The 27,959-nt window shown below is 40.0% G+C and overlaps 1 protein-coding gene across 1 annotated transcript; it reads right to left on the reverse strand.

Moving 5' to 3' along the window:
• Positions 1 to 156: 156 nt before the first annotated feature.
• LOC134633833 (vinculin) lies at positions 157 to 27,809 on the reverse strand. Its single transcript, XM_063482921.1, has 21 exons — positions 27,455 to 27,809; positions 15,119 to 15,189; positions 11,994 to 12,144; positions 11,123 to 11,231; positions 10,810 to 10,932; positions 10,540 to 10,700; positions 7,550 to 7,640; positions 7,262 to 7,409; positions 6,583 to 6,736; positions 6,313 to 6,488; positions 5,633 to 5,823; positions 4,556 to 4,755; positions 4,076 to 4,204; positions 3,787 to 3,936; positions 3,529 to 3,637; positions 3,134 to 3,436; positions 2,925 to 3,049; positions 2,624 to 2,809; positions 2,100 to 2,303; positions 1,887 to 1,991; positions 157 to 1,796 (listed from the first exon to the last, which is right to left on the reverse strand). The coding sequence occupies exons 1-21, from the start codon at positions 27,620 to 27,622 to the stop codon at positions 1,650 to 1,652; spliced, it is 3,201 nt and encodes a 1,066-aa protein (XP_063338991.1). The 5' UTR covers positions 27,623 to 27,809; the 3' UTR covers positions 157 to 1,649.
• Between the last annotated feature and the right edge of the window lie 150 nt (positions 27,810 to 27,959).

The raw sequence follows: 27,959 nt of genomic DNA on the forward strand, positions 1-27,959 counted from the left end.
GATATAAAATATTTTGGTTGGTAACACATTCCTAATAAAGGAAAGACAAACAATTCTAGAAGAATGAATGAAATTCAGAAAATAAATCTAACTATTGTACAGTACTTACTTGTGTGTGTGTGTCAGAATAACAGAAAATACAGATCAAAACACCTCCAAGTGCTATAAAATGCTTTATTACAAAATTGTGAACGATGCCTAAGCAAATCCACATTCAGGCCCATTTAACCCCAGCTACATTGCATAATTTGAAGATCTGCGAGGTTTTGCATAGAGCATAATGTGACTAAAAGTAAGTCATAAACCGGGAACATTTTAAAGAAGAATCATGTACAGCAAGTGTTTCAAGGAAATCAACACAATGACACCTGGTACAAAATGATACAAAACATCTTAAAATGAAAATTGTATCAATTGCAAATAAAGTTTATTTCCCAAGGCACATCAGTTGGCATTAGGTACTTAAAATGAGACATTCACACCAACAGTCTTCAAATATTTTAAAGTTTCAACTATTGTAGCCCCAAGAAGTGGCCATTTAATTTTAGTGTATCAGGACATCTTTAGACAGACGTGAGAATATAAAAAGAAGATTTCACCAGCTGCAGACACTGTGCTTTTATGACTTTCCCTTGACTACCTAAGAAGTGTGCTATTCATATATTACAAAAATGATTGTGCACAACAAAGATATGAGACGTACAATAATGTTGAGTGAAAAACAACAAAGAAAACAAGGCTGGATGACTTTCTCTAAAGAAGGCAAAGCTTTGCTGGGAAGATTAGAGTAATAACTTTTTGGCTATTAAGCCGCATAGTGTAGCATAAGCTTGTTTATTGCATGTAATCTCAATGCAGCGTGTTAAACAAAATGAGTTGAATGAGTCAAATGCAGGCCTAAAAGCTCTGCCAGCTCTTAAAATTAGTTCTTTTTTCATTTCAATCAGGTTCATCTTAAAACTATCCCTTAAAGTCAAATAAGTATTGCTGACCAAAGAAAGACTTGAAATCGTTGCAGGATGTCTTTGGCAAAAGAAAATACAGACTGCTACAACGGCATAAGTAAAACAGTGTTTCTCTTTCAGTTGTCATAATACAGAATAGTGTAAACAGACAAAATACTGCTGAATAGATCTTGCATGCACTCAGCGCAGGTGTATAATGTGTATAATGTACTTGTAACAACTCCCCAGGTTCATGTGCTTATTCTAGAAAGAACGAATGGATGATAACGACAATACAAATTATCAGTACAAAGATATAACATTATCTCTAGACATTTTTCTATTTCAATTTAATTTACTGTGGTTTGCTAGAAGAGGCCAGAAACAATTAACCTCACATTATAGGAAATCTAACCTCTGATCAAAATATATATATTCCTGGGATTTCTCAAAATAAAAACACATTTTTACACACTTTAGAAAAAAAAAAGCTGTTCCCAGTAAGATTATAAGCCATAACTCGCATTGAAAAGTCCCACCAATTACATTATATCAGAACAGCAACTGTTACAGACAGGACGTGGGACCAAGAGAAACTCTTCCAATATTAGGATGTGGGGCACTGATATCATAACTCTGGTAAAGTATATATCTGTCCATTCAAAGTCCTCCTGGACCGGCATGAACAATGGCCCTTCTCTTCTCTTACTGGTACCAGGGGGTCTTTCTGACCCAGTGGAGGGTGAAACCTGCATCTGTCCGGATCTTGATGGAAGCTGCCTCAGCCTCTCTGACAGTCTCCTTCACAGACTGCATCAGGTTCTGAGCATTGTGGACCAACATCTCAGTAGCCTGAAAGGAGAAATGAAAATGGACACAAATGGAGATTCGAATGATACTTTTCTCAGAGGTGAATTCAGTGAAATGTCAAACTCTGCTCACCTGCTCTGACTCCTCTTCGCTGATGTTGGTACGACCCAACATGGTGGCCTTGACTGTCGACAGGATTTTGAGCTGAGTGCTGATGGTGGGAATGCGCTCGCACACCTTAAAGGAGATTAGAAACATTATTTATAAAAATACATCAAACTGTCTGTGCAAACTGGGAAAAAGAGGTAATGGTTGAACCACATGATGAAGACAACTTAAACTGACCTGCAGCAGGTTGGTCCGGATACGTTTGTCAGTGCACTGCTTGGCCACCTCCTTAGCCAGCCGTGTGACCTCATCAGAAGCCTTAGCAATGTCTTTGGCGCACTGGATGAGCGCACGCTTGTTTCCGCTGCCTCCACGCACCAGACGTGACATCTCCGCCATGAGAAGGGCCATTCGTTTGGCAGCGCCAATGATGTCATTTCCCTACAAGGCACAGCAAAAACATAAAGTAAAAAACAAACAAACATCTCTGCAATGTATCTTATCACTTCCTCTTGTGGTAAATTATTGATAAGCTGGTATGTCAAACTGGCAGGGAGACCTGCTTTTAGTGTTTCAAAGAAAGATCTTTAGAACGCTCGTAACAAACGAATGAAATTAGAGTCATTAGAACTCCTTAGAAATTATTTTCACAACACCAAAATGTGCTTGGGCTCAGGTTAGGCTATTATTGACCTAAATGTAAAAGGTATCAGCAAATCTCTGGTATCATCACATCTGCTGGGTTTATAGTGTTGACCTACTTTGCTGGACCATTTGCGGGCTTCATCGTGAAGCTGCCTCGCAGCCACCATCATGGGCTCATTAACCATGTCACCAGCTTTCTGCTCAGGGAACTCCTCATCTTTCTCCTCTGGGGGAGGAGGCCTTGGGGGAGGAACCTCACCCTCTGGGAGAGGAGGCTTGGGAGGTGCTGCCTCATCGTTAAGCTAGAAGGAAACAGTAAAACAATCGTGGTTAGGCGGTTACACAAATCATTGTGAACAATCAGAGGAGCTTTAATTTATTTTCCAAATCTAAAGTTGTACTTATATGAAAACTTACATTAAGCTGATCCAGTTCAGGAGGAGGTGGAGGAAAGTCTGGTTCTTGAGGTTGGAAAGCCTCCCTGACTTTTGCCACAGCACCAAGAATCTTATAACCAGAGTCCAAAAAGCCCTTCTGAAGACCTGGCAATTAAAACAAACACATGACCATTAATCAAAATGTGCCATATGAACATAAGACAAAACCTGTGAGCAACATAAACCTACTTGGATCCTGGATATTTCCAGCCACAGCCTTAGCATTCATCACCATAGGAGAGATCGTCTGGCTCAGTTCATCAGATGCAGCCTTCACCACCTCCCTGAATTTAGGATCCTCAGAATTTTCTACCTCTCGTTTAGCTACCAGGAGGATGCGGTTAGCTCTGCGGGCGATACTGGTAGCACCTGCGACCAGCATCTGAGGCTGGTGATTGGTCATCGCCACACGGCACTTATCCAGGTCCTTCTTTATGGCGTCCTCTGAGGCATCGAGCAGAGATTTGGTGTCGATGGCCTCGTCCACCAAACCTAGACATCCATAGGGAACCACAGGGAGTTATAACAGGACCAGGATATGAAATGATGTTCCAGCCGTTTTCGGGGTCTTTACGGCACCTTACCTGTCATTTTTTCTACATTGTCAATCCACTGGTTCTTCATGGTTTCAAAATGTTCATATGCTGCTTGGTTGCCGGGGTTTCTCAGCAAAATGCGAGCAGCAGATACCACCTAACAGGAAGGGAAAAAAAACCCCCATTAATTGGAAGTCTACTTACAACTGCTAAAAACTCATTTCAAGTGGTGAGAAACACTTAAGCTCTGTGGCTCACGGCGGAGTGGAGGGCAGACACAAACACAAACACTCAACCATAACATACTTGTGGTGTTAAGTCTCTTGTCGACTTGACGGCAGCCTGGATTCCCTCCACCGTGCTCTTGTTAGCAGTGCCAACAGCAGCAGCCTTCTCTGCTGTGGTGCCAAGCTTATTGGCGTGATTCTCAAAGTTGGCAGCTCTTTCGTCAAAGACCTACACATGATCAAATAAAAACAATTATCCAAAATGGTTTCTGGAAACAACAGAACACCCTGCCAATAAATATAATACAAATGAAAGAGAATCACTGCAGTGAGATCATAGTTAGTAGTAGAGTGACTGTGCCGCTGACCTCATCTCTGTTGGGGGCGTCGAGCGGGGCGGTAGCGGCCACTGCCAGTAACTTGATGGGGGTAGTTGTGTCACTGAAGATGTCAGACACCTCCTGAGTCATCGCCTCTTGCATCTTTCCTTTCAGATCCTGAGATGAGGTCAGACGAATGTTACAACCAGCCAGCACTCACACAGAGTTTTGCTGAGATTACAGATACACATGTGTTCTTATTTAGCTTCAGCAGCTGCATGAAGTGCATATTACAATATGATCATGGCTACAACACATGGTTATTATAATCAATACTATATTACACTGTCTTTTATTCAAGTTTACATTTCAGTAAGCTTTAGGGAAATATAAAAAGCTTTTAGGGCATTAGTTTCCTCCACCCCTGGTAACCAGCAGAGGGGGTTGTTTGCCTGCATTCCTGAGTGAATCCTGTCAGAGAAGCTACAGACATGGGTGGGAATGACTGAAGAATGTGAGCTGTCTTACCTTCAGGGCTGCTTGGAGCTGTTGAGCCACAGCACGTGCCTGAGGGGAGTCCCCTTCACCGCGGGCAGCCAGGTCAGCGAGTTGGGCCATGAGCTGCTCTACCTGCTCACACTTGCCTAGCAGCTCCTGCCTGTATGGGCCTGGCAGGGCATTGGCCAGCCTGTGGCCCTCTGCAACTAGGCCACGTATGGCTGCCTGGCCTAAAAACAAAAAAAAGTACAAATAACAACATATTTAATTTAGTTTGGCTTAGAAACGTTATTTCTTTGTAAACCTTTGTTAACAATTCCTTTTTATAAATCCACAAGCTCTAAGTTTAATTTAATAGTGCATCTACAGATAACAAAATTGACAACTGCATAGGCAATTACCAATGTATAGCTTTGGCTATATAGATAAAAACCTATCCCTGACATACTTTATTACATAATAAGATTCATTTTGGGTTCATTTCGGATGTTTTTTCTATTTTTCTTTTTCTTTTAATAAAAATGTCCTGAAAATGTCAAAAAAGGCCATCCTAATACACAAAGAAATGTTCCAGTAGATGGTTTGGTTTGGCAAAGAATTGGAAGATTCATTTAACAATGAAAGAAGAAAAGCAAGTCAGCACATCTGAGAAGCTGGAACAAATGTGCTTTTCACATTTTCTTTTGATGAATAACAAAAGTGGTAAACCAAATATTTCACTTCCAGTTTCAGCACTAGGTAAGTGGAATATCTGCTCATCGCAGCATTGAACTTTGTCATCTCATGCAACTAGCTGCAAAACAGCCCAGCTGCTAAAGAAATCAGATCAGTGTCTCTTTCTGTAATATTTCTTGTTTGCTTTTTCTTGGGAAACTACTGTAGTTATTTGTAGAACAGGCATCCTCCAACTTTGTTCAAAACCACGCAAGTTGTCCAGGTTTAAGTGGAGAAGGACCAAAACCAGGGAATAAGACAACAGTGGAATGTCGAGTATGTGTATAATTTGTATAGTCTGTAATTAAACCACGGGAGCAGTGGAGTGAATATGAAGTGTGTGAGAGATAGACAGACACAAGGAAGTCTGGGGAGGATGCAAGCCAGACTCACCCACACCGCTGTCATCCACGGTGGGATTGTCAATCCAGCGCTGTGCCTGCTCGATTTTTCCTTCCAAGTGAACAGCTGCCTTTGCAGGCCTGCTGTTGGCCACAGCCTTGTTGGTTTTGGACTGCAGGTTCTGCAGAGCTGTTGCGATTTGTTTAGCCAAAGCTCTGGCTTCAGGCGTGTCACCTTTGCCCCTAGAAGGAATTAAATAAAGCAACCTAATTTATCACAAAGTTATGGCTGGAATGAGGCCTGTATCGCTATTAAATCTGGTCAGATATACCAAATATGGTCAAATGAGAACTTTTTACTTAAAACAATCGCAGGTGCAGCCCATCATCCATATGTACAATGCTGAATATGAACAGCTCCAAACTGTCAAATTATAGTATGAAATTGGTAGCTGACAACCGTGACTGTACACATTTCTCATTTTTTCCTGCATACATAAAAAGAAACACCAATACCGTTTCCTCGCAACGAAAAGTAAACAGCAGGGATTTGATGATGATGACAGTAGCAAATGATTCAAGGGGTGAAAAAAGCATCTGAACAACTTTAGTAAAGTGTGAAAGCACACCAGTTGGATTAGGGAGACACAGAGCCATCAATCTCACGCTTCAAGTGTGGAAAAACAAAACCAGCATAAAGCTGTCCCATTTTTCAGGCGGTCTTTAACTTACTGTTTTCTGAGATCAGACAGCTTGGCAGTCATGGCAGCGATCTCTCCAACAGAGCGCATGATGTCATCTCTTTCTTTGGGGTCTTCGCACATGTCAGCAATCTTTCTGGCCTCCGTGAGCACCGCCTTGACATTCTCCTCTCCCTCTGTTCCACTGTTAGGGTCTGCAAGCCAATTCTGCAACAAGACAAAACACATGCACACAAAATAATCAAAACCATCAAATTGCACTGAACTGTCTGAAGCCATGTTTTCTGAGCTAATGACTCACCTGCGCAGCATCAATCCTTTTGGCGATGGCCTGCTTGGAGTTGGTCATGGCCTCCAGTTTCCGTGCAGCATTTTCCACCTTGCCTGTGAGCACATCGAGACCTTGGGAAACCTGCTGTGCCTTTTGCATGGCAACCGGGGATGCTCCATGACCTCTGAGATGGACAAAGAAAACACACAGATACCATTAAGTGCACATTTGCACTTCTTTTGATCTACTTGTTTGTTTTTTACTGCAGAGCTTAATCCATATGGCCCACTTGGTTAAGTAAAACTTCCACACTTAATGTCGTAATGCCTGATTTATAGACTCATCTCTGTTTTCGTAGAGGTAACAGCACCAGAGGTTAAAAGTGGATTATGGATTAATACCAGACAGCTGCTTTTAATCTAGTGTGACTCAGGGTCTCTGGTGACAAAAACATTTCTTATCAGGTGGATATCACTTCCACTTCTGTACACTATAATCCCCTTTAATATGCTTACTGCATTACAACCTTTATCCTTTGAGGACTGTAAATGAAACAACTGTATTAAAGGAGCACATTGCTAAAATACCAAATCAACACATGAAATGTACAATAGCAGAAATCAAGACTATTTGAAGAAAGGTGCAAAAGAGGAGGACAATTATTTTGCAACACAAAAATGCAAAGCAGTGTTGTTAATGTGCACTTTACCTGGCTCTCATCTCAGACACCTGGTCTGTCATTTGACTCAGTGTCTTTGCTGTGCCAACTATATCTCTGCGCTCCTTCCCTGCACAAAGTTCACCAACTTTTCCAGCCTCATCAAGAATCTGCCGGATTGCCTGCTCACCTGCGTCCCCTAGAGAAAGGAAAAACACAAATAAATGAACTCAGAAATACCAAATACGTCTCTAACTTCACTTAGGCCACGCATAAGGATAAGGATGTGATTAGCTACAGAATGAAGGGATTAACGTAGAGGAAACTAAGGATTATTACCTGGTTGAGCATTTGGATCCCTCAGCCAGTTCTTAGCCTGAGCCATCTTTGAATCGATCAGCCCAAGAGCCCTCTTCATAGCCTCTGTGTCCTTTGAGTTTTGAAAGAAAGGAATATATCAATATGCTAAAAAGACTAAAATTACTGCCTCACTGTTATATGCTTGCGGCAACCAGTCAAGTTGGAGTTTACATCCATATCTGTGACATATCAACTGTTGACAGTTTAAAAAAGATGCCGATTTTGTCAGAGCAATAAATATAGATGCTGCAACAAAGAAACATCACATTCTGATGGATGAATGATACACACAAACACACATATATTCAAACCAGCAGCACAAATCATCATAGTTTCAAGGCATCTTCGCTAGATCAGTGTCACCAAGTCACTAACCAACAAAGTGTAAAACATGATGACAATCCTCCTTTCAGCTCCTGAGTTATGGAGATGAATAACAATAAACAATTGCGCTGTTTTTGCAGAACAACATGCTTAATCTTTGCCCTTTATGATATGAAACAACATCATTTTATTTTATTCTACAGACATTTTGTGGAATTTTGTACTACTGGCGTCTGACTAATTATGTGAAAGACATAATGTCAACATATGACATCCAGTGACGACCAAAACCTAATCAGATTCTCCTGAGTCTCCAGTTCTCAATGCCGTGCCGACATATTGCTTTTAGAAGAACAGACCGAACAGCTGGACAACCAGAAAACATCATTCATTTGGTCGTGGCTGTCTCAGGCATTAAAATCTGCACGAGGAGTTCATGAATCATTTTACTCTTCTTGCAGAATCTCCATAAAAAACATTGCAAAGTCTAGAGTCACTTTATTTTAACAGTTAATCTATTTTTCTATAAATACTAATGTTTATGTGAATCAAATTGAATTCAGTTGAATTCAGTTTCTACAAAAGCAGCTATCTCAAGGCAACTAAATGTAACTTCACGTACGTTTTCTTTCAGTTTAAAAATCAAGCGATCTGGAAGCTCGGACTTCTCAATGAGTCAGTGACTTCAGGGAAAATTTCCAGGCCCTGTCACCGTCATGATCAACTGTTAGTTATTTGAGTTAAATAAACATTTGGCATAATCCACATGCAGCATCGTTAAAATGTGTCACGCTCAGCCACGTAAAAACATGCCGTTTCCATTATTCTTTCCCTTTGTCGACAAAGGGTGTGCGTTTTTATAAAGCCGAGAGATTTTCCATTGTATCTCCGTCCGAGTGGATGGAAATACAACAATCTATCCAACAGCAACTGACTCAACAATGAGCCTTCTCTTTGCAGAAGTCTGCAAATCAAAGCAGAGTCCTGCAGGAGCTTGAGCCAAGCGTGAGACCAGATCAGATGAGTGTTTGAGTTAACTTGTTTTTCAGGGTAAAATATCCTGCTGTATAAAGATTGACTACAGAGTTCAGTAAAGAGTTTCAAAGCAAATCAAACCACATAAGCAGAACCAACCTCCATGATTAAAAAAAGAAAATGAAATAAAATGTAATGTATGTTTAAGCTAGTCAAAACCAACTAGGTGAAAACCATGCATGTGGTTCAATGTGACTAAAAATGGAAAGAGAAAAAGCAGGTACAGACTACACAAGCAAAAAGGTGTGAAGTGATGACACCGGAGATGTGTGGGTGTATTACTTTATTGTTCAAATATGCTCAGCATGCAGCTGCTTTGGCATTAACTGACTATGTGTGTGTCTGTGCGTGTGTACGAGTACAAAAAGCCAGTGAAGTAAAGTGAAAGAGATATGCTTTGCAAACATGCATTCATTTAAGCTTATATTTAGAAATCAGATGGGGTATGATTAACGGCATTGATTATGGTGATGATGTTAAATGACAACAGATATTTAGTGTTCATGAAAATAAATTAAAAAAACATTGAGAAAATTTGGTTATGCATGTTGGCTTAAACAAACAATTAGCCATTCATAAAACAAAATCCATATCAGAGTTTCTATGTGCTCTCCTCCATCAGGAGAAACCTGATGTTCATGGCAAGAAGAGATGAACACTCAGAGTCCTCCCTAATGATGCCAAAATCAATACTGCATGAGTCAGGTCAATCAATAACCCAAGCAGCTGAAGACAAGGCTATAGTGAGGTTTAAAGGACAGAGGAGGGGGGACACACAGATGTTGATACAAAGTCTTACTGCAAGGCAAACAAAATCCAAAAAAGGCAGACATTTCTGCACTTCAATCTGATTTACTCTTCATCAACAAAACTCCAGTCTATAGTAGATAATAGTAATTGAATTTATTAATTAATAGTAAATTTAATCTCCTAACAGTCTTGCTACTGAAAAGCACACAAAGGCACTACAAAGCACAAAAAGCCCACTCATCTCTCATAAGCATGCTGCTGTACAACCAAAGGGCAACACAGGCAAGCCTTACCTTCTACAGGGGGTGAAGGGAAAAAGAAATGGTAAAAAAGAAAGGAAGAGGGACATAAATTCAAATGTTCAACTAGACATACTGACTGAGAACCACAACAGAGAATAGACAGAAGTGACACAGGAAGGAAATTTTAGAGAGACCCCAGGGATAGGAAAGGAGCTGCACATGCAGAGCTGAAAAACATAAAAGAACCTAACACATTAACCGACTATACAAGAAAGAGAGAGGAGAAGTTAAGGCATGTGTACTTTGTTTCTAATTGTAATGAAAAAATCTCATTCACACCTGTCAAAACTGATACAGTGTCATCGTGATGAAACAAAGCGCTTGTTACTAAAAGGGGGAAAAAATACACCACTTTATGAACTTTCCAGTTCATTGCTGATCTTCTAGGAGTACATGGAAGCAATATGGGTGCTGTCTTTGTTTTCCCAAAGCACACAAAAACACCAGGTTTAAACACAGCAGCTCAAACAGCCACACAGACTGTAGCTACTCGTGTATATTTACTGTGTAAAAGCGACTCTGTGGAGTTTCATACTCATATAATTATACTGTACGAACCTTGTTTGCCCAAGCATCCTCGTCCCAGGAAGTCAGCTGCAGCACTCGGATGATCTCGTTTATCTCGGCACTCATCTTCTCAAAAGTGAAGTTACGATTCTTCAAGGCCTCCTCCACTCCGTGGCTTTCAGAGGTCTTGGTTGTCACATAAATTTTGATGCCTTAAATACAAAACGGAACTTGCAATAAGAAATCGGATAATCCAAATAAAAATGACTTCCCTTTTAAAGAAACACTGAATTGTGTAACAGTTATAGAGAACAAGAGTACCTGAAATGAGGATGGGCAGCAGCTCTTTGACAGTGTTCATAGAGTTGACGAGCATCACGCGATGCTCCTGATGCGTAAGCTCCTGCTGCCGCTCATCTATCATCTTTGCCATCTTCGTCATACCTGGAAAAAGGCAACAAAAAAGAGTTGGAAAAAAAAACTATTTTGCACTGGTATCACAACTGACACTTACACAAGAATGATTACACAGCAAAAACAACTTCTGAATCTGTCAACTAACACAGCAAAATTATATTTTTACACGCTGTCTAGTTAAGACTTCAGCTAAGTAAGCTTGTACTGGAAGACCGACCTGGTCCCAGGTTCTTTGTATATGTAATCAGGTCCTCCATAGACTCCACCACCTCTGCCACAGCCAAATACTCCAGGATGCCTCTGCACACACGGATTATTCTGCGAACCTATGAGAACAGTAAGAAAAAAAAGAAAAACAACAACTAAACAAGTGATCATGTAAACACACATGCACACACCCCTTTCACATTCTCTCTAATTACACTCTGATAACACGGCCAACTGACATTCCAACTTCTTTGTCCTGCTTCACTCCAGCTTTATGTGAACTGCTGGAGTCACCACTACACTATGCAGGGTGATCCCTGAGCTCTACCGGAAAACATGATTGCAGTGCTGACGGATGACTCCTGCTGACTGCTGCAGACAGGACTGGGATGCCTGATGTCTGCATCCAGAGTGCTGACCTGCAACTTTTTTCATTTCACTCTCTGTCCCTGAGAGGAAAAGATAGATGGGCATGACAGATGATATTCCAGTCTGATTTGAGATATAGGAAGTGTTTCTGTACACGTGCAGCATATTTATCTACGTCTCTGCCTACAGTACCCAAGAGGAAGGCCGGAATAGATACTATCCTTACAGCAGAGAAGCCTGTGACAGCAATCCTCTGAACGTCTAAACAGTCAATTAATAAGTTGGTGAAGCCCTTCCAAATCAACCGCTGAGCACAAGAATGGGAATAGAAGGTCACTAAACCACCATCAAAAGTATGAGATGAATCTGGTGCTGTAAAACTGATATCTAGCAGCGTCACCTTATTAGTATATGGTTGCCGTAACAAAACTGATGTTCTGACCTCCAGCAGATTTATTTTGGTTAACAGGTTTTCCATGTAAAATGAAATGAATGAATGAATGAATGAATACCTCAGCCTCATCAAAGGTGAGGAGCAGGTCAGAGGTCCCAGACAGGATGCCCCGAGAGCCATCGATCAGGTAATCCCGAGCAGGAACAGAGTATGGATCAGCTTTCAGCATGGATGCAGCCTGTACCAGTTTGGCGCACGCATTCTCCACTCTGTGGAAAGAAGAGAATCCATTTCAAGAGCCTGTAGAAAAATGCTTAACACGAGTCATGCTCATGGTACAAAGCCAAGTGACATTACAAGTAGAAACAACATAAAGCAAAGACAGATGGAAGCCTTAGCATGTAGCTAGCCATAACATAGTAACTGCAATGTAAACATATCTTTGTTTCATTTCCTCTTTAGTATATGCTTTTTTTAAAAGAAAAAAAAAATCACACCCTGTGCAGTAAAGTTAATGAAGCGTGAATCCTTTTCACACCATCTTCCATAAAGTGCATATCAAGAACATCGCAGTTCTCGCTACACGTGTGGCAAACCACAATTCTTCAGATATTCATTTACATATGGACTCATAAGATTTTACTCTAATTGTTGCTAGTTGCAATCAAATGTCACCAAAACACAAAACAAATACAGTCCTGTACACAAGTCTCAAGCCATCAAGAAATAGGAAGTGTTCTTAAGAAATAGGAAAAGACCTGACACAGGACCTGACAAATGCATCTGACTGTTCAGTTAATCCATCTACTATTCACTGAATGCTCATCAGAAATGAACTCAATGGAAGGTTGGCTCTCAAGAAGCCATTTTTAAGGCAGGGAAAGGTATACCAAATTATAGAAGAACTAAACTGAAAAATGGAATGATGAATCCAAATTTGAAAATTTTGCTTCAAATCACTGTCAATTTGTATGGTGTAGGTCAGGAGAGAGGTACAGTGAATGTCTACAGCCATCTCGACGACACAATGGTGACATGATGGAGGCGGTATCATGGTTTGGAGCTATAATTCAGCCAGTGATGTTGGGGATTTTGTCAAAACTATAGGAATTAAGAACACGGAAAAGTACCATCAGATTTTCATCCATCATGTGATACCATTTGGAAAGCATCTGTTTGGCAACAGCTTCATTTTGCAGCATGACAATGATCATAAACATACTGCCCTTACATGGGGTTTTTCCATTTGTGTTTGTGCATTTGAGTAAATAATTGTCAACTTTTTTAAAATTTTCCTAGCAAAATACAAAGAAATAATGGGTGGGTCAAGACGTCTGCAGAGTACTGTAAATATTTCCACTCAAACAAATTCTTAACTGAAAAATGTGATGGCAGAATTTCTCTGGTAAGGAGCCCACACAAACAGCTAATAACGGTATCGTCAGCTTCCTCTATTTGCTTGCAGAAAATAGAAGTGTGTGAAATTGGCAGTCTGTTAACCAAAAATGGTCACGTCATACTCAAGAAATGACTGCGTATGCTCAGCTAATTATATACCCTAACCAATCTTTGTTATTTAGTAAGGAAGTTATAAATATACAAATTAATTTCTTCATAATAAAAAGTTTAAAGGTCCTTTCATTGCATCTATTTTCTCTATTTTGAAAACTTCAATGATCTCAGAAATACATTTATGTGATTTTAAAATCTATTTTAAATCATTTAAAAGTTTAATTTGGAAACATTAAAGCACAAAATCATTAAGGAGTTACTGCTTGCTGAATGTCTTTTTATTCCTTGAAGAAAGACTGTAAAAGAAAATGGCCTAATTAAATGACCTTGAGTGGTGACCATAAAAGAAATCCACTCAGTAGATCTTAATTTGAAGTTATTTCCGGGTAAAATTTGGTCTCATGAGCAGAGTTTAAGTAATCAAGTCTGGGACTGGTTAAAAGCTAAAGCAATGTCATGCGTTGTACTGATTATGAGGCAAATCTGTGATAGTGGCTACATAAACAAAAATGGCCTGACAGAAATATTCATTCTGTAAACAATCTTTTGATACAGAAGTTATCTGGCTTTCACAGGATGTGATACGAGATACAAGAGGTGGGGTTCCCCTCTGAACCCCACCTCTCGAGTCTGGCCTTGGTCCAATTTAACACCTGCTTTCACAGAAATGTAATGATCAATAGCTGCCTCCTGGGTGTGGTGTACTCTGTGACTTGTAGAGCAGTAAAAAAAAAAAAAAAAAAAAAAAAAAAAAAATGCAGGCTCAGCCATTTGATTCATTGTCGTACATGCCACCTGCAAAATATCTCAGCCATTTTGCACATCGAAACAGGCAGTAAGCCAAGGAACAACACATGTTTCAATTCCCACGGTATACTGACTTCCTACATTTGCCTACAGGCTAAAGGGTTCACCGGTAACAAGGAAACATTACTGCTATAGACTAAAGGGGCCAAGCAAGAGACAGTCGGTTAATCAAGTCTTGTGTAAGATAAAGGCTAATATATGTGCATGGCATCAAGGTTGAGATGAATGTGTGTGTCTTTGCAGAGCCAGCCAGCACTGTCCTTCAGCGTGCACCAGAAAGAAAGAGCCATGCATTAACTGGATCCCAGCAGACACTATATTTAGTGAAGGAGACACATTCCAGCGCATGTGCTGATGGATGACGACAAGGTGACGATGTGACTTTGAGGCGCCAAATGTGTTGGGCCTGACGACCTGTGCCTGCCAATGCTTTTCCCTGACCTTGGGGGTCAGGGAAAAAAATAGGACCCCCCTCACTGACTGCAGTTTCTCATGTAATAAGGATCAGTCAAAAACTGTGATAGAGACAGACAGCAGATAAGCACAAACTAATAACTTAAGCAATGTCAAGCAAGCCAGGGGAACAAATACACTGATTAAATGGGGACATCTCTTTTCTATGTCAATATATACATTTTTTCTGTAAACAAAAAGCAGCAGCCAGCGACTCTCATGAGGCCCCACTTCTTAAAGGGTAAAGGAACTCCTCCCAGATCTAAAAAGTATTTTTGTTACACCATGGCAAGACTGAGGCACTTAACATGCCATGTCTGACCTTTGCCTGGGCACAACCGGCCATTACTGCAACAGATAAAGAGAGAAAGAGATCCAAAGGGAAGCTGATGGGTTCCACATACTGAAAGAGACATTTAATCCAAGAATTTGAGATGTTTGTCATTGCATGAATTTGAGGCATTTACTTACTTGATAAAAGCTGGTGGCATGTCCCTTTTCATGAGCTGGTCTTCTGTGGTTTGTACAGTCTCCTTTCCCACCTGGAAAACACAAATGCACAAATGAGTAAACATTAGACACGCACAATGTAAAGAAACATGACATTTAAAGTAAACACAGTGTGTGCAATAGCGCACCAAGCTGACCGTGATGAGAAGTGTTTGGGAACATACTGGACATTGAGAATATATTGGACATTTCTGGCATGTCCAACTTCAGAAACTGAAAAAAAAATCCCAACAATTTTTCACTAATCAATCAGCTGTTGACAATAAAATGGATCCATCTGGGTTTTAGCGATATTAAAGGTCGGCACAATAAAATCAGCAAAGTGTTATTTGATTGTTTTTCCTACAATCAACTTAATTTCACTCCATATTTTACACCTTGTCATCAGTGCACCTGCTGTGACTCTATGCCCCGTAATTGGTCTTTACATCGCTGGCATAGAAACTATAAGTGTGGCCAGGGACAGAGAGCACATGTGTACATCTGCATATTGGGAAAAGAGGTGTGCAAGCCTAAATTACCTATTAAATAATGCATGCAGACTTTCTCCTCAGCAAATGTTTTATTTGTCAGGTACTCTGTGGCAAATAAATAATACAGGAATATATTCATCTGCCTTGTGCCTCAGTGTGGTGGCACATGTCTCAGTTTTCATGAGAGACAGATTTAGGAAAAGTGAAGTGTGGTAATCCTACTGGATTGTGTCCATAAGGGTTCTCTGCTTCCATCACATCTACTATTTTCACAAATTAGCACAATTCAAGAATAATAACCTAGATAATAACCATAAATAATAACAAGGATACTACAAACCACTTAGTTACAAAAAAAGGCAAATTGGTTTACTTGACTAATAGGTGATACATATACTCTTTTATCTTGTTATTTATGTACCTGCTGTTCACAGGTCTTATTATTTATAGAAAGTCTTTCACCTCTTCACCACAATATTTCCACAGCTTTTAGCCTGTGCAAAAGTAGTCTGACTCAACAGATAAATATTGGCCAGTGATATCACCAGATGGCATTAAAAGCAACTGTGACACATGCACTGCAGCCACAAACTTTTCTGGGGCCTACAGGTCATCAGCCAATCTTTAACCTGACAGCTCCTGTCAGATTGCGCCAAAGTGTGAATAGCGCAGTTCAGTACATTTAGCACAAGTGAGTGGGCGTGTTCACTATCCATGCTGCTCCCTCATGAAGCGAAATGTTTCCAGTTGTGGAAAACCCGTCTGACACAGAGTATTTAGGCAGATATTTTATGATATGATGGTCCCAAAGCTCACTGTGAGAACAACCAAAAAACCCAAAAATCCCAATAACAATTTCACATTTAACCAGAAGGTGTTATGTATTCTTCCTCTGTAAATGAGAAGCCAGTTAGCCATTATATTTACAAACTGTTAAAGATAGCACCAGTAATAAAACAGCAGACACAAGACACACCCAACACCCAAGCTTCAACTCTGACTAGTTCATCAGTCATGAGGATTTCTGTGAGTCAAAGCTTAAAGCCCCTGCACAAACTATAAACAGGGTGGACACAGTCGTCTCAGCTTAAAGTTACATTTATTCCAAAGCTTTTATGCAATGTGACCACAGTACATACATCAATAGAATGTCATATGCATGAGTAAAAACTTTGTAACCACAACTTTCCTCCTTAGAGGGTTTTGCTTTTAATCAGGCCGTTTTTCAGAATGATGTCCTGTTAGTTGTGTAGCGAAGCATTATTTCAACAAGGCAGCTGCTGGGGGGATGCCAGGCCTTGGTACAGTTATAATGTGCAAAGCAGCTGAACGCCTCCTCTCCATCCAATGCCAAAATGACTCACCTCCCCCAACCATGACCTCAGCTCTGCGGGGAGGCACAACTCACCCACGTTGAGCCGCCATGGGTGAGAGATCATAGGCATTCATCCTTACGGAGCATACTGACCAGTTTAAATGAGATGCGTTGCTGCACAAACCTTTCCTTTCACATTAATATTGTACTACATATCAGCTGAACAGTAAAAGTGTTGCAAAGTGCTAGATTATGTGTGATGGTGTGATTTCCTGACTGTCACACAATTTAGTCCTACAAAGCATTTCCGACGTGTTTCAATGTCCTGAACTCTTTTGTACCCGCTAGGCAACACACCAGGAATCAAAAAAGTAAAAATTATACACCAACTAAGTTCTGCAGTTACATTTGCCGAAATATATATGAATTCTGGACGGGATGTAAGACAAAACAATTTAGAGATGTCTAATTAGGGCATGGGAAATAATAAATCCAAATCCTGACACAACTTTCAAAGTGTTTTTTAATCTCTTGGAAGTTCCTTTAAAACAGTGACTTCTGCTTTTGCTTTTCTTATTCATGATGCATTCCTGATGCTACAGTAAGCAATCCCAGTGAGCTTGTCAGTGTGTCTGTATACAGCCACTAGAAGAGCCATTCCAGATGGTTGACGTGGAGGCAGTAATGGAGCAGAGCACACATGCATCTCCTCGCTCTGTGCTCACTGGACCTGAGGGACTCTGAGTAACTGTGGGGTTATAAATTAGGGGCAAAGGTTGTGCCAAACCAAAACTAAAGCTCAGCCGGGGAGGCCGGAGTGGCAGGGAGCATACGCCACCCTGACATTCCTCCAATGAGGCCCTGAAAAAAAAAACCAGCAACAACTGATGTTGGGATATTTTTAGTATTTAAACTACTTACTCAATGCATCTGAGTGCATTTCCTTTTTCCAGTCTTATCTTGCTTTAAAGCTTTTTCATACTTCTACTGATCCACCTGCAAAAAGTATTTTGCACAGATGCAGTAAACTAGAATGATGAAAAAAATGTAGCTTCCTCGTGGTTTCAGCAGCTACTTGATTAAATTATTTGCTTATCAGCCCTAACAGGAACAAAGCATAGCAATGCTGAAGGTGTTTTATCAACAGCTATATGAGATTATTTGTAGGGCTGGGCTATATCATACCGTTCACGGTAATACCGGTGTAATTTTGGGCAACGATAGGAAAATGAAATATCGCGATAGAATATGGGTAAAACGCGCATGCGCAGTGCCTATGTTTACATACGCACATGGCGGCGACGCAGAATGAGAAGAGCGAAAGTATCGTTAAATGAAACGGATGAACCAGAATTGGTTTGTAAAAATGCTGCAACTTCAGTGGTGTGGAACTGGTTTAGCTTTCGTCCGTCAGATACACAACAAAGCACTATTTTTGGGAGAGCATGCTAGCGGGCTGTCGTTATTACCGTGTTGTTTGGAAAATACGGCACACTTAAAATCAATCCTTTAATTTTTCTGAAAATCGACAGTGCCCCTTATAATCCCGTGTGCCTTATGTATGAATTCTGGTTGTGTTTACTGACCTCGAAACGATTTTATGTGCTACACGGCGCTCGAAAATCTGTCAAATGTTTTAGTACGACTTTGCTAAGCTACGAACCCGCACCGCTTGATGGATTGTCTGAGCATTACGGCTATCGTAGGCAGGCGCCTCGCGTAGTGATACGTACTGTGCTTCAACATAATATTACCGTATTGTGTGTGTATAACCTCTTTAAGTTTTGTGGATATTATACATGGTTATGCTGAGGATATGTCGGCCAATTTCCACTGGAAATGCCTTTTGGTTAAACTGTCAGCAAGGAATTTGCACTGTTACATTTTTATATAACTTTAATGCACATAAAAAACAGCTGCTTGTTTAAGTGAAAATACATTGATGGGGTTTTTTGCACTAAGTTGTGGAGTTGTAAAGTATTTTGTCTAGTGTCAATTATATCGTCAGTTATATCGTTATCGCAAATTTTCAAATGTATATCGTGATAAATATTTTTGGTCATATCGCCCTGCTCTAATTATTTGCATATATGGTCTACTATTTATAGATTACTTTCACTCCTTTATATCAGTGTGCTTCGAGTACTTGTTAGGTGGGTTAGGTAAATAAATCTATTATGCCAAGGGGACTCAAGCAGCTCATGAACGACTTTCCAAGGTAAGGGTGATTGTGTAAGCTCTTCACAGAACTGTTAAAACAACACTACTATTTATTGAAGCTCAAGTCAAGTTTAGACATGATCTGAAACTGAACATTCATTTAACACGAGCTGAGTCATATTGACCCCGAAGCGTCGCACAGGAGTCTCTGAAACTGAGCAAATTTAAATTTCTTGATACTGTTTTCACCAGCTTGTCACTGTCTTCCTTTCCTTCCTCCCTTGTCGTGCCTCTTCCTGTTGCGTGAAGTTCAAAAATTGTTTTGCACCAGCGATCCAAACAATTTGATGTAAAAATAGAACTGTAACCAAAGTTTGCAACGCTTGTTGTCGAGCAGTTTGTGATGCCTGGCCTCTTTTACTATTTTGAGCCTCTGTCGTGATTTTGGACCACATTCCTGTGACGGCAGCAAAGCCCTAGTTTGACATTAGGGTTACAGCTTGTGATTATTTATCTCTTGATTTGTCTCCTGGGGTCTTTTGTTGGCCTAAGAGATTAATAGTTTCCTCTGTAAAACAATAGAAGATAATGTCCCTCACTAGTTACCAAAGCCAAGAATGGCCTGTAATTACAAGTCTTGTCCGACAGCAACAAAAGTTAAAATGCAGGGATATTTAATTTATAACAAATCAAACTTAATATAAAGAATAATACTGAACTGAGACCCCTGAAGCCTATACTTTGCATTTCCTTTTTCCAGATTACCTTTCTGTCAATTTTATGGTATTTTTCCCCTATTTAATTATTGATATTAAGACTTGGGGAAAAGATGACATGAGGATGTCATTAGTAATTAAAGCTATGACAGCCAACCCAAACCACAATAAAAATCCTCTATTTCTTGAATAGAATCTAGCAAAACACTTTAAAGAAGTACAGCTGTTCCCTCCCAGCATCTTTTTAAAGCCTTCCACAGATTTAGTGTCATCTTCTTCCAAGCTGCCATTACAACACTTTTAGCTGTGTGTCCCATTTGAGCCTAGAGTGGAAACACTGGCACTCCTGTGTTGTGAAGTAGTTTGATAAAGTGGTTGCTCCTTTAGCACAGACTCTGCATTGTTGACAGGAGCCCATCACTCTTCCTCGAGAAGAAAGGCGGCTCTGAAAGCCTCCAGACTGCCAAGACACAGCCTGCCTTTCTCATGTCGGGCAGTTTTAACACAATACTGCGTTAGTCATGGGGACCTCAAAGATCTATGATTGCAAAATTCCTACAAGCAGTGCTACCACTAACCCTTAACACCATATAAGAAAATAAACTACTACACTTGTATTTCTCAGAGAGAAAGATGCCGATTTCCACAGTAAGTGTCTCTGAACTGCAATCTGATGCCAAAGCACTCCATTAGCTACCTTTGATCAATAGTCTCAAACCAGGAAGTGCTGCTTTTTAACATATCAAATGGCTTTTGACTAATAATGATTCAGAGGGGCAGCAGAAAGATTGCGCTTATGGCATTATCACACATCTGCCAAGCGGTGTCCAACATGTTTGTTTGTTTGTTCTTATTTGGATCAGTAAATACTTATGCATGGTGTGTCCAAATCCTATCATCTGCTTGAAAGTCACAAATCAATTGTTCTGCTAGGAGAGGCAAAACAGGCTCTGTGGCTAGAGAAATACATCACAACTACTTTTTCACATTGCAGGAACTTTGCAGCTCACAGCCTTACTGGGGAACAGCATTCATTCTCATTGTCCTTATCTTAAAGAGAAGAGTGGGTCAATAAAAAGCATGTTGCAAGTGTTCATTTCCACAGAACAAGGACAGCTAAAACAACACATTTAACAGATAACTTTTAAGTGCTAGAGAGGAAGTGTCAACTTCACATTTGGCCAACCAATGACGTGGTTCCATATAAAACCTATTTGTCACTATCTGATTGATATAACTATTTCCATGAAATGTAGGACTGTAACTTTACTTTATATCCCATTAAACTAGACTACAGCTCAGCTTGTTTAGCAGAAAATGAGGGGGAAAACTATTCTAAAAAGACAGTCTAAAAAGGGAACTGATGTTTTTGTTCACGTTTACATGAAAAGAATATTCATTTTCACTTAAAATACAGACTATACTGGTGTAAAAAAGCAAATTGTTGAGTTTGAAAGAGTCCAAGAGTTTAAATATCCATTAATCTGTTAAAGGACACAAATCATTACTGCCTCTGTTCTCCTACAAAATATAACTACACAAGGTAGATCACAGAAAGCTGAACATAGCAAAATAGCCTGAGTAGCAGCTGATGGCTTAAAGGGGTTACTAGAACTTCATGTCTGTTCATTACTCTATCATAACTAGTATGAGTGGTGTCCACAACAGAACTACTCATAAAAAGAAAGTGCCGGAAGTGTGCCGAAGAACATGGTTTGTCTGACAACGTGGAAAACAGCAACTCAAAGGTGAAGTGGCTAAATGTTGAGGTTTCCTTGGGCAAAATACTGTACCTCTAAGTTGCTTCTGATATTCGATTACAACATGGACAGATGTGATCGCAGTGAATGTGTGAAAGTTGAGTTAAAAGCTAAGTGCTCAAATAGGGTAAAAAAAAAGGGGCAAGTACAAATCCTTGTCTACACCTAACTTGGAAATGCATTTTATATTTCTACTACTCTCTTTGCTGTTCCAATATTCTTTCATAAGTTTCAATTGAGCAATTTTAGAAAGCCACATCCGTGTTTTAAAATACATTTAGTAATACTGATTGCAGTGTTTTTGGGGAACTCAAACTGCACAGGAAACAATTCCAACAAAATCTGGAATTTTTGTTTCTTGGGGAAAAGAAAAAACATAAAAAAGATCACCCCAGGTGCATTTTGTGATTTGTCATGGTGTGCTCTGGAGTCATAAACACCCTGCTGCTGAGGGACAAGGGTTTCCCTTTGCTTTCCCATTCATTTGTTCAGAGTGGGGCTGACAGCTGCCGGGTCTTCCTGACTTGGCTTCCTGCATTTCCTTTTCAACTCAACGGTGTGCCGTATTCTCCTATCCCAGCTAATTTTCATCAGAAAAAGCTAAAAATACACAAACTTTGCATTATGAATTGATAATGGATGAGCATGAGGACTAGTAATGTGTTCTTGTTTGACTATACAAACATTTCACAGTTCATAGTTCTCACATTGCTGCCAAGATAATAGAATCAAATGGAGAGCTGCATGAAATTGTTTCCCTTGACAAAATGCAGGAAGCTTGAGTACCAGGTAATAGGAAAGGGTTTCTTTTGTTGGCCTGTGAAGCAGTTTACTTAATGAGCTCATTTGTTTCCCATCTCTAAAGGGTTAGAGAAGTGGGTGATTGAAATTGCTATAAAAAAATACTCAAATACTGATCACATCACAATTAAGTATTTAAAATTTCCCCTAAAAGCACCCTCGTGTTGCATCCTCTGTATTTCTCTCAAAGTTTAAAGGCATTCAAGAAGATGTTAAAGGCTTCCAAGAGTGTTGCAGATGTGTTGTGCAGATTGAGTAAAAAGCATGTGGCCAGATTTCTCACACAACTCACTAATCAGTGACTGCTGCCGAGCCCAGCTTCCAGTAACTGCATTTCATAAATCAGAGTGATATTTTGTAACCTCCAGAGTATTGCAGAAGACAGTAGCTTCTTTATCCCAACAAAAACTCAGTGATCTACACAGAGAAGCATCTCCACAAGTCACGTGATCTCTGCAAACAGGAAGAAACAGGATTTTTTTTTTAACCTTACACCTATAAAAAGGAGCTATAAAAATAATGAGGTACAACAGGCCTGCACAGCCAACCTTAAAGGCTGGCTACTGACACAGACAAGTATGCTCTCCATTTATCCCATTAGGACATTATCAAAACTCTGAGAATCATTAAATATATCAGTCTTTTTAACATTGATACGTGCAGCAAAAATGATTTTACTTTGTCAGATTAAAATGACTGTTAAAATTAAAAGACATGGGACAAACATAGAAAGGAAAAAAAACAAGCATCAAATTTTCATGACATTAGGATGCTTTCTTTTAAACATTTTCAGCTTTACAAACAACTTATTTCATTTTCTTGATGTTACCGTTGCAACACTCATTTGTGCAACAAAGACAATCGTTCTCATTGCACAAGCATATTGCTTCGGTTAGAAATCGACCAGTCAGCCACAGCATAGCCACATCCTGCAGCTAAAGATATGTATCAGGCTAAAACTTGATATCACTGACAAAAAAGAAGCTCCTGACATGTGAAAACATGGTCAGGGAGTAAAGTTGTTCATTCAAAGGATCAGCCCAATCCCACCTCCCCCTCCAAAATGGGATAAATTCCTGCCTGTTGGGAATTCTTCGCATTCCTCACATTCATCTTTAATTGAGGTCTCGCTCGTTGTCTCAATGAGGAATAACTAGTCATAGATATTAAATGAACACAGAGTATATGACAGTAGTTTGTGATGTGGCTAGACTAACAATTATGGTTCGGGGCTGCACTTTTATCTCCATGCATCTACTAGAATAAGATCAGGCCCTTTCAAATTAATCATTTGTACCTGATCTCTTTAGACAGGCTGAAGCATCCAAGACATCCTGGAAGCTCACCTTCCTTTTTTAGTCAGGAAACCTGTTGCAATCATCTTAATAAGCAATTTAAAGGTATAATTACTTGTAACTTGCGCTCTGTCCAATTTCTAGGTCATCTCAGTTTTTTAACTTGATTACAGTACTTAAGCTTCTGCTCTGGAGATCTTGGACAGAGTTAATGGGGGAGGAAGTCTGTGCAACAGATGGTTTTCTGGGAAGCACAGACAATAAAGCAAATAAATGGCTTTTCTTTGACACGATCCTATCCCGACAATGACTAGATAAAATCCAATTAGAAGGGTTCATCCTTTTCCCTAGATAGTAAAGATTTACTTTCCAGTTAGATGCTTACTTTTTTGTTTTCAAGCAGACTCACTTCAAGTAACTAGTACAAAACAGGTGCAAAAATTAAGAAGTTCAAAAGTCATTTTTAGGAAAACAATGAAATATGCAGGGAAAAGACACCAACAGCTAATGGACTAAAATAAAATTCTGTTTTCTCATTAGATAAAATCAAAGATAAGGGCTACACGGTGTATTTGATTACTTATGTAGGCTCTGTAATGTATGACACATGGGACTGTGACCACAAGAAATTACATCGGATCCTTAACTTCAGTGATCTCATAACGCTGTTCATGTTGTAATGTTGCCACAGCAACTGGAAATAATTACAGACTCGTGCAACCATTCATGCCACTGTTGGAAACATCTGATCACAATTCACAATGTCCAGAAAGCCTGGATGATTTCATCCTAAGATAGCTGAGGATACACAGGACATTTTCATGTGCTACGACAAGCCCTGTTTTCATGTTAATTACTTGGCCGAAATAAAAGGTTTCTACACTAAAAACTTCATTCTGTACTTTTTTAACAACTGAGTGGCAGAACAACTTGACCGCTAAATATCTAAATATTAAAATGTATTACCGAGCCTTATTTAGCTCTGCTTTGGCTTTGTTTATTCAATGGTTTGTTGCAAGTGGACTGGTAATGAGCTCTTGTGCTAAATCCACCCTAATCATGGGGTTAAAGGGAGTCTAAATTTACTGCAGTCCACCCAAAATGGTCTAAAAACATGTACCATTTAGTTCTCAGACCTGTCAAAATAGAAGGTTTGCTCTTGAAAGACAGCAAAGCAGAATAGGCTCCAGCATGGGTGGAAAGGGGGTATTATAAAGGCCCTTAGAGGACAGAAGCCTGTAAACATATAAATAATGGACACAATGAGGTGCAGACCTGTTGTTTAAGAGTGGGCACTGAGGAAAAACAAAGCGTCAGAATGAAGTAAACCAGATTGAAATTCTTATAGGCCATGAACTGTAATAAATAAACTGCGAGGCAATGGTAGGCAATCCCCCTAAATGAAACATTCCTTTGCTGACGCCAGAGTAATTGTCCAAATTTATTGCCCGACAAGTGCCAGGGGTTCTGGGCTCGACCAGGCTGACAGACTGCACAACACACAGGAACCATGTCTGCCTCAATTTAGCCTGTATGCTTTTCTTTCCATATAAGCCACAGTATCTGACAGGGCCCTCGCTTCCTTTGTTACAAACTCAGCTTGTGTTTCAGGATAAAATTGACAGTCATTTCCTAACTAGCTTCCATGATAGATACAATGTGGTTTTGAGAAATGCCATTATAACTACATCACTGAGTCTAAATATAATTGAGGCAACAGCTGCACCTGGTGAAGGGGGTGTGTATAATTTAATGTTTTAAAAATATAGGTTGGAAACACATAGTTAATAGGCCCATAGACAAGTTAATTACCATGTGGATAGAAAAAGATAACGAGCACAAATTAGATCTGATAATGTAGCCACATTCACTATAGTGCATCAAGATTACATGTATGAGGACAGGTTCTATTTAAAAAAAGAAAAAAAAAAGTGTGGTTCTAGGTCATGGGGTCAATAGCAAGTGATTTCCGTGTAACATGAGGACACACAGAACAAATCATGACTCACGACTAAGGTATGAAACAGATGCAACTCAAAATGAATGTTTGCAGGTGAATATTATACAGACGATGTCATATTTATCAGTTACTACAAATATTATCAGTTTTTAAAATATAACATTAAGCTTAATACTGAAGGGTTGCAGTTTTTACATTAGTGCAAAACTTCCAAGCCACCCCTCATTTCTTTATAGTTGATGAATGAATGAATGCATGAAGCATAAGAAAGGCAGCCCACTCAAGTGATGAACCAAGGTTGTGTCCACACAAAACAACTTAGCAAAGAATCTATTTTAAACTTTACAATCTGACAGGAATTAAATAGTATTTTCCATCACCAATGTGATTCCCGGAGACTATTAGATGAAAAAACAGATCCGAAACATGGTCTTCAGCTGATCCATCTACTGTCCACTGAAGCCTCATTAGAAATGTTCTCAGTGGAAGGGTGGCTTTCAAGAAGCCATCACAGGGAAGGGAAACAGGAACAAAACGCTGAGTTATGCCAAATTACACAAGACCTGGACTGAAAAATTAGTGGTAACAGGTCTTATTGAAGTGCTGAAATATTTGGTTCAATATTTAAAGAGGAGGTCAGGAAGGAATAGCAAAAGGCAGCCATGTGAAACAAGGTGGAGGCTCTGTCATGGTTTGAGTCTGCATTTCAGCCAGCAGTCTTGGAGAGCTTGTCAAAACTGAATGAATTATGAAGGCAAAGAATTACCATTAGATTTTAATCCACCGTCCAGTACCATCTGGAAACATTTAATTGACAACAGATTTTTATTGCAGCATGACAATGATCCCAACCATACTGCCATAGCACTCAAAGAAAAACACAGTGGAACACTATCTGTCATGGATTGGCCTCCCCCGAGCCCAGACCTCAACATTATTAAATTAGTGTGGGATCATCTTTACAGAGAACAGAACAAAAGGCAGCCAACATCCAAAGAAGAGTTTTGAATGTCCTTGAAGAACCCTGGAAAACTATTCATGAAGACTACTTATAAGGAAAGCTTGAATAAGAGAGTTCAGGCTGTATTTAAGAATAAAGGTGATCATAGCACATATTGATTTTAAAGCTCATTAGAATTGTATAAAGTGTGCGTTTTTGCTTTATACACACTTTATTTCCACGCATTTTGAACATGTTTAGATAAATTACTGCACCTACTTCTCATTTGCACACTACAGCTGAGATTCCTAGTCTGGTCCTACAATCTTATGGACCGAATACACATGTACACGCTTCTTACTACTTACTATGCCCCTTTCATAACTGTTTCCACGCATTAGTAGTGCACTGATAGCTGAATATTCAAATGCGTATGATATGTAGTGCAGGCATGTGATTTGCAAAACTATTCATAGATGATCACTACAGGTGCAGTTGTTCTGTGCAGCCGAGTGATTAAAGTAAAAAGTAATTCATTGTGGTCCTGTACCTGACTCACACATTACAGCAGTGCCTACGTCAAGCTATGGCAGTCATGTACAGAGGAGGAGGCAGGGCATATCTTCAAGGGGAAAAGGGCGTCACTGCCCTTTTGCCCCGAGTTAAATAACTCCAAAAAAGTTTCATGGCATTCCCTAATCCTGCCATTGAACACACATTTGGTAACCGCATTAACACTCTGCTGAGTGAAGTGTTGTGTCCAACTTCATTGGAAAGTAATGGGTGTGTGGGACAATGCGACAGGTAGCCTACGACACCCGCCGAGCTTAGCCAAACTTTACCAATGTGATTTTACACAGAGAAGAAAGTTACTCACCCGAACAAGGTTACTAACGGCTGCCTGAACAGCAGCTACGGGCGCCGTCAGATCTGGGATACCTTTCCCATCAACTTCACCTTCTTCGTGCATTATCACCAGATGGGATATCTGCTGAGCCACCGGCTCCAGGATACTTTCTATCGTCTTCGTGTGAAAAACCGGCATGGTGACAACTTTAGAACACTATCTAAGTAAAAATTCTACCACCGAAGGCAGTTTTCTCCAAATCTCCCTCTACAGAAGCCTAAAACAATCCACGCGCGATATTTTCCCCCAGGATAGTCCTCCCGTTCGTATGAAGACTACAAGTACTCCTGTGAAAACATGAACACGAAAAACTCCCAGCCAGAGAGTGAGCGCGAGCAACCTAAACGTCAACCAACGGTTTCCGCCTTCTTCCCAATCAATGAACGAGAACACACGCTTCCTAGATTGTGATTGGTTATTAGGGCTGCCGCTCCGTATTGGGACCGCCTTCTTCCATACTGACGAGTTTGCTAGA

This window comes from Pelmatolapia mariae, linkage group LG8 (genome assembly GCF_036321145.2).
Source record: "Pelmatolapia mariae isolate MD_Pm_ZW linkage group LG8, Pm_UMD_F_2, whole genome shotgun sequence".
Taxonomy (NCBI): domain Eukaryota; kingdom Metazoa; phylum Chordata; class Actinopteri; order Cichliformes; family Cichlidae; genus Pelmatolapia; species Pelmatolapia mariae.

What these genes read in the sequence shown, in the direction of transcription:
- LOC134633833 (XM_063482921.1), bottom strand. Translation starts at nt 27,622, where the DNA reads ATGCCGGTTTTTCACACGAAGACGATAGAAAGTATCCTGGAGCCGGTG. An exon ending in CAATGTAGAAAAAATGACAG is followed by an intron (nt 3,437 to 3,528) that starts GTAAGGTGCCGT and finishes ATGGATGTCTAG; the next exon opens with GTTTGGTGGACGAGGCCATC. An exon ending in CCCGCAAATGGTCCAGCAAA is followed by an intron (nt 2,304 to 2,623) that starts GTAGGTCAACAC and finishes TGTGCCTTGTAG; the next exon opens with GGAAATGACATCATTGGCGC.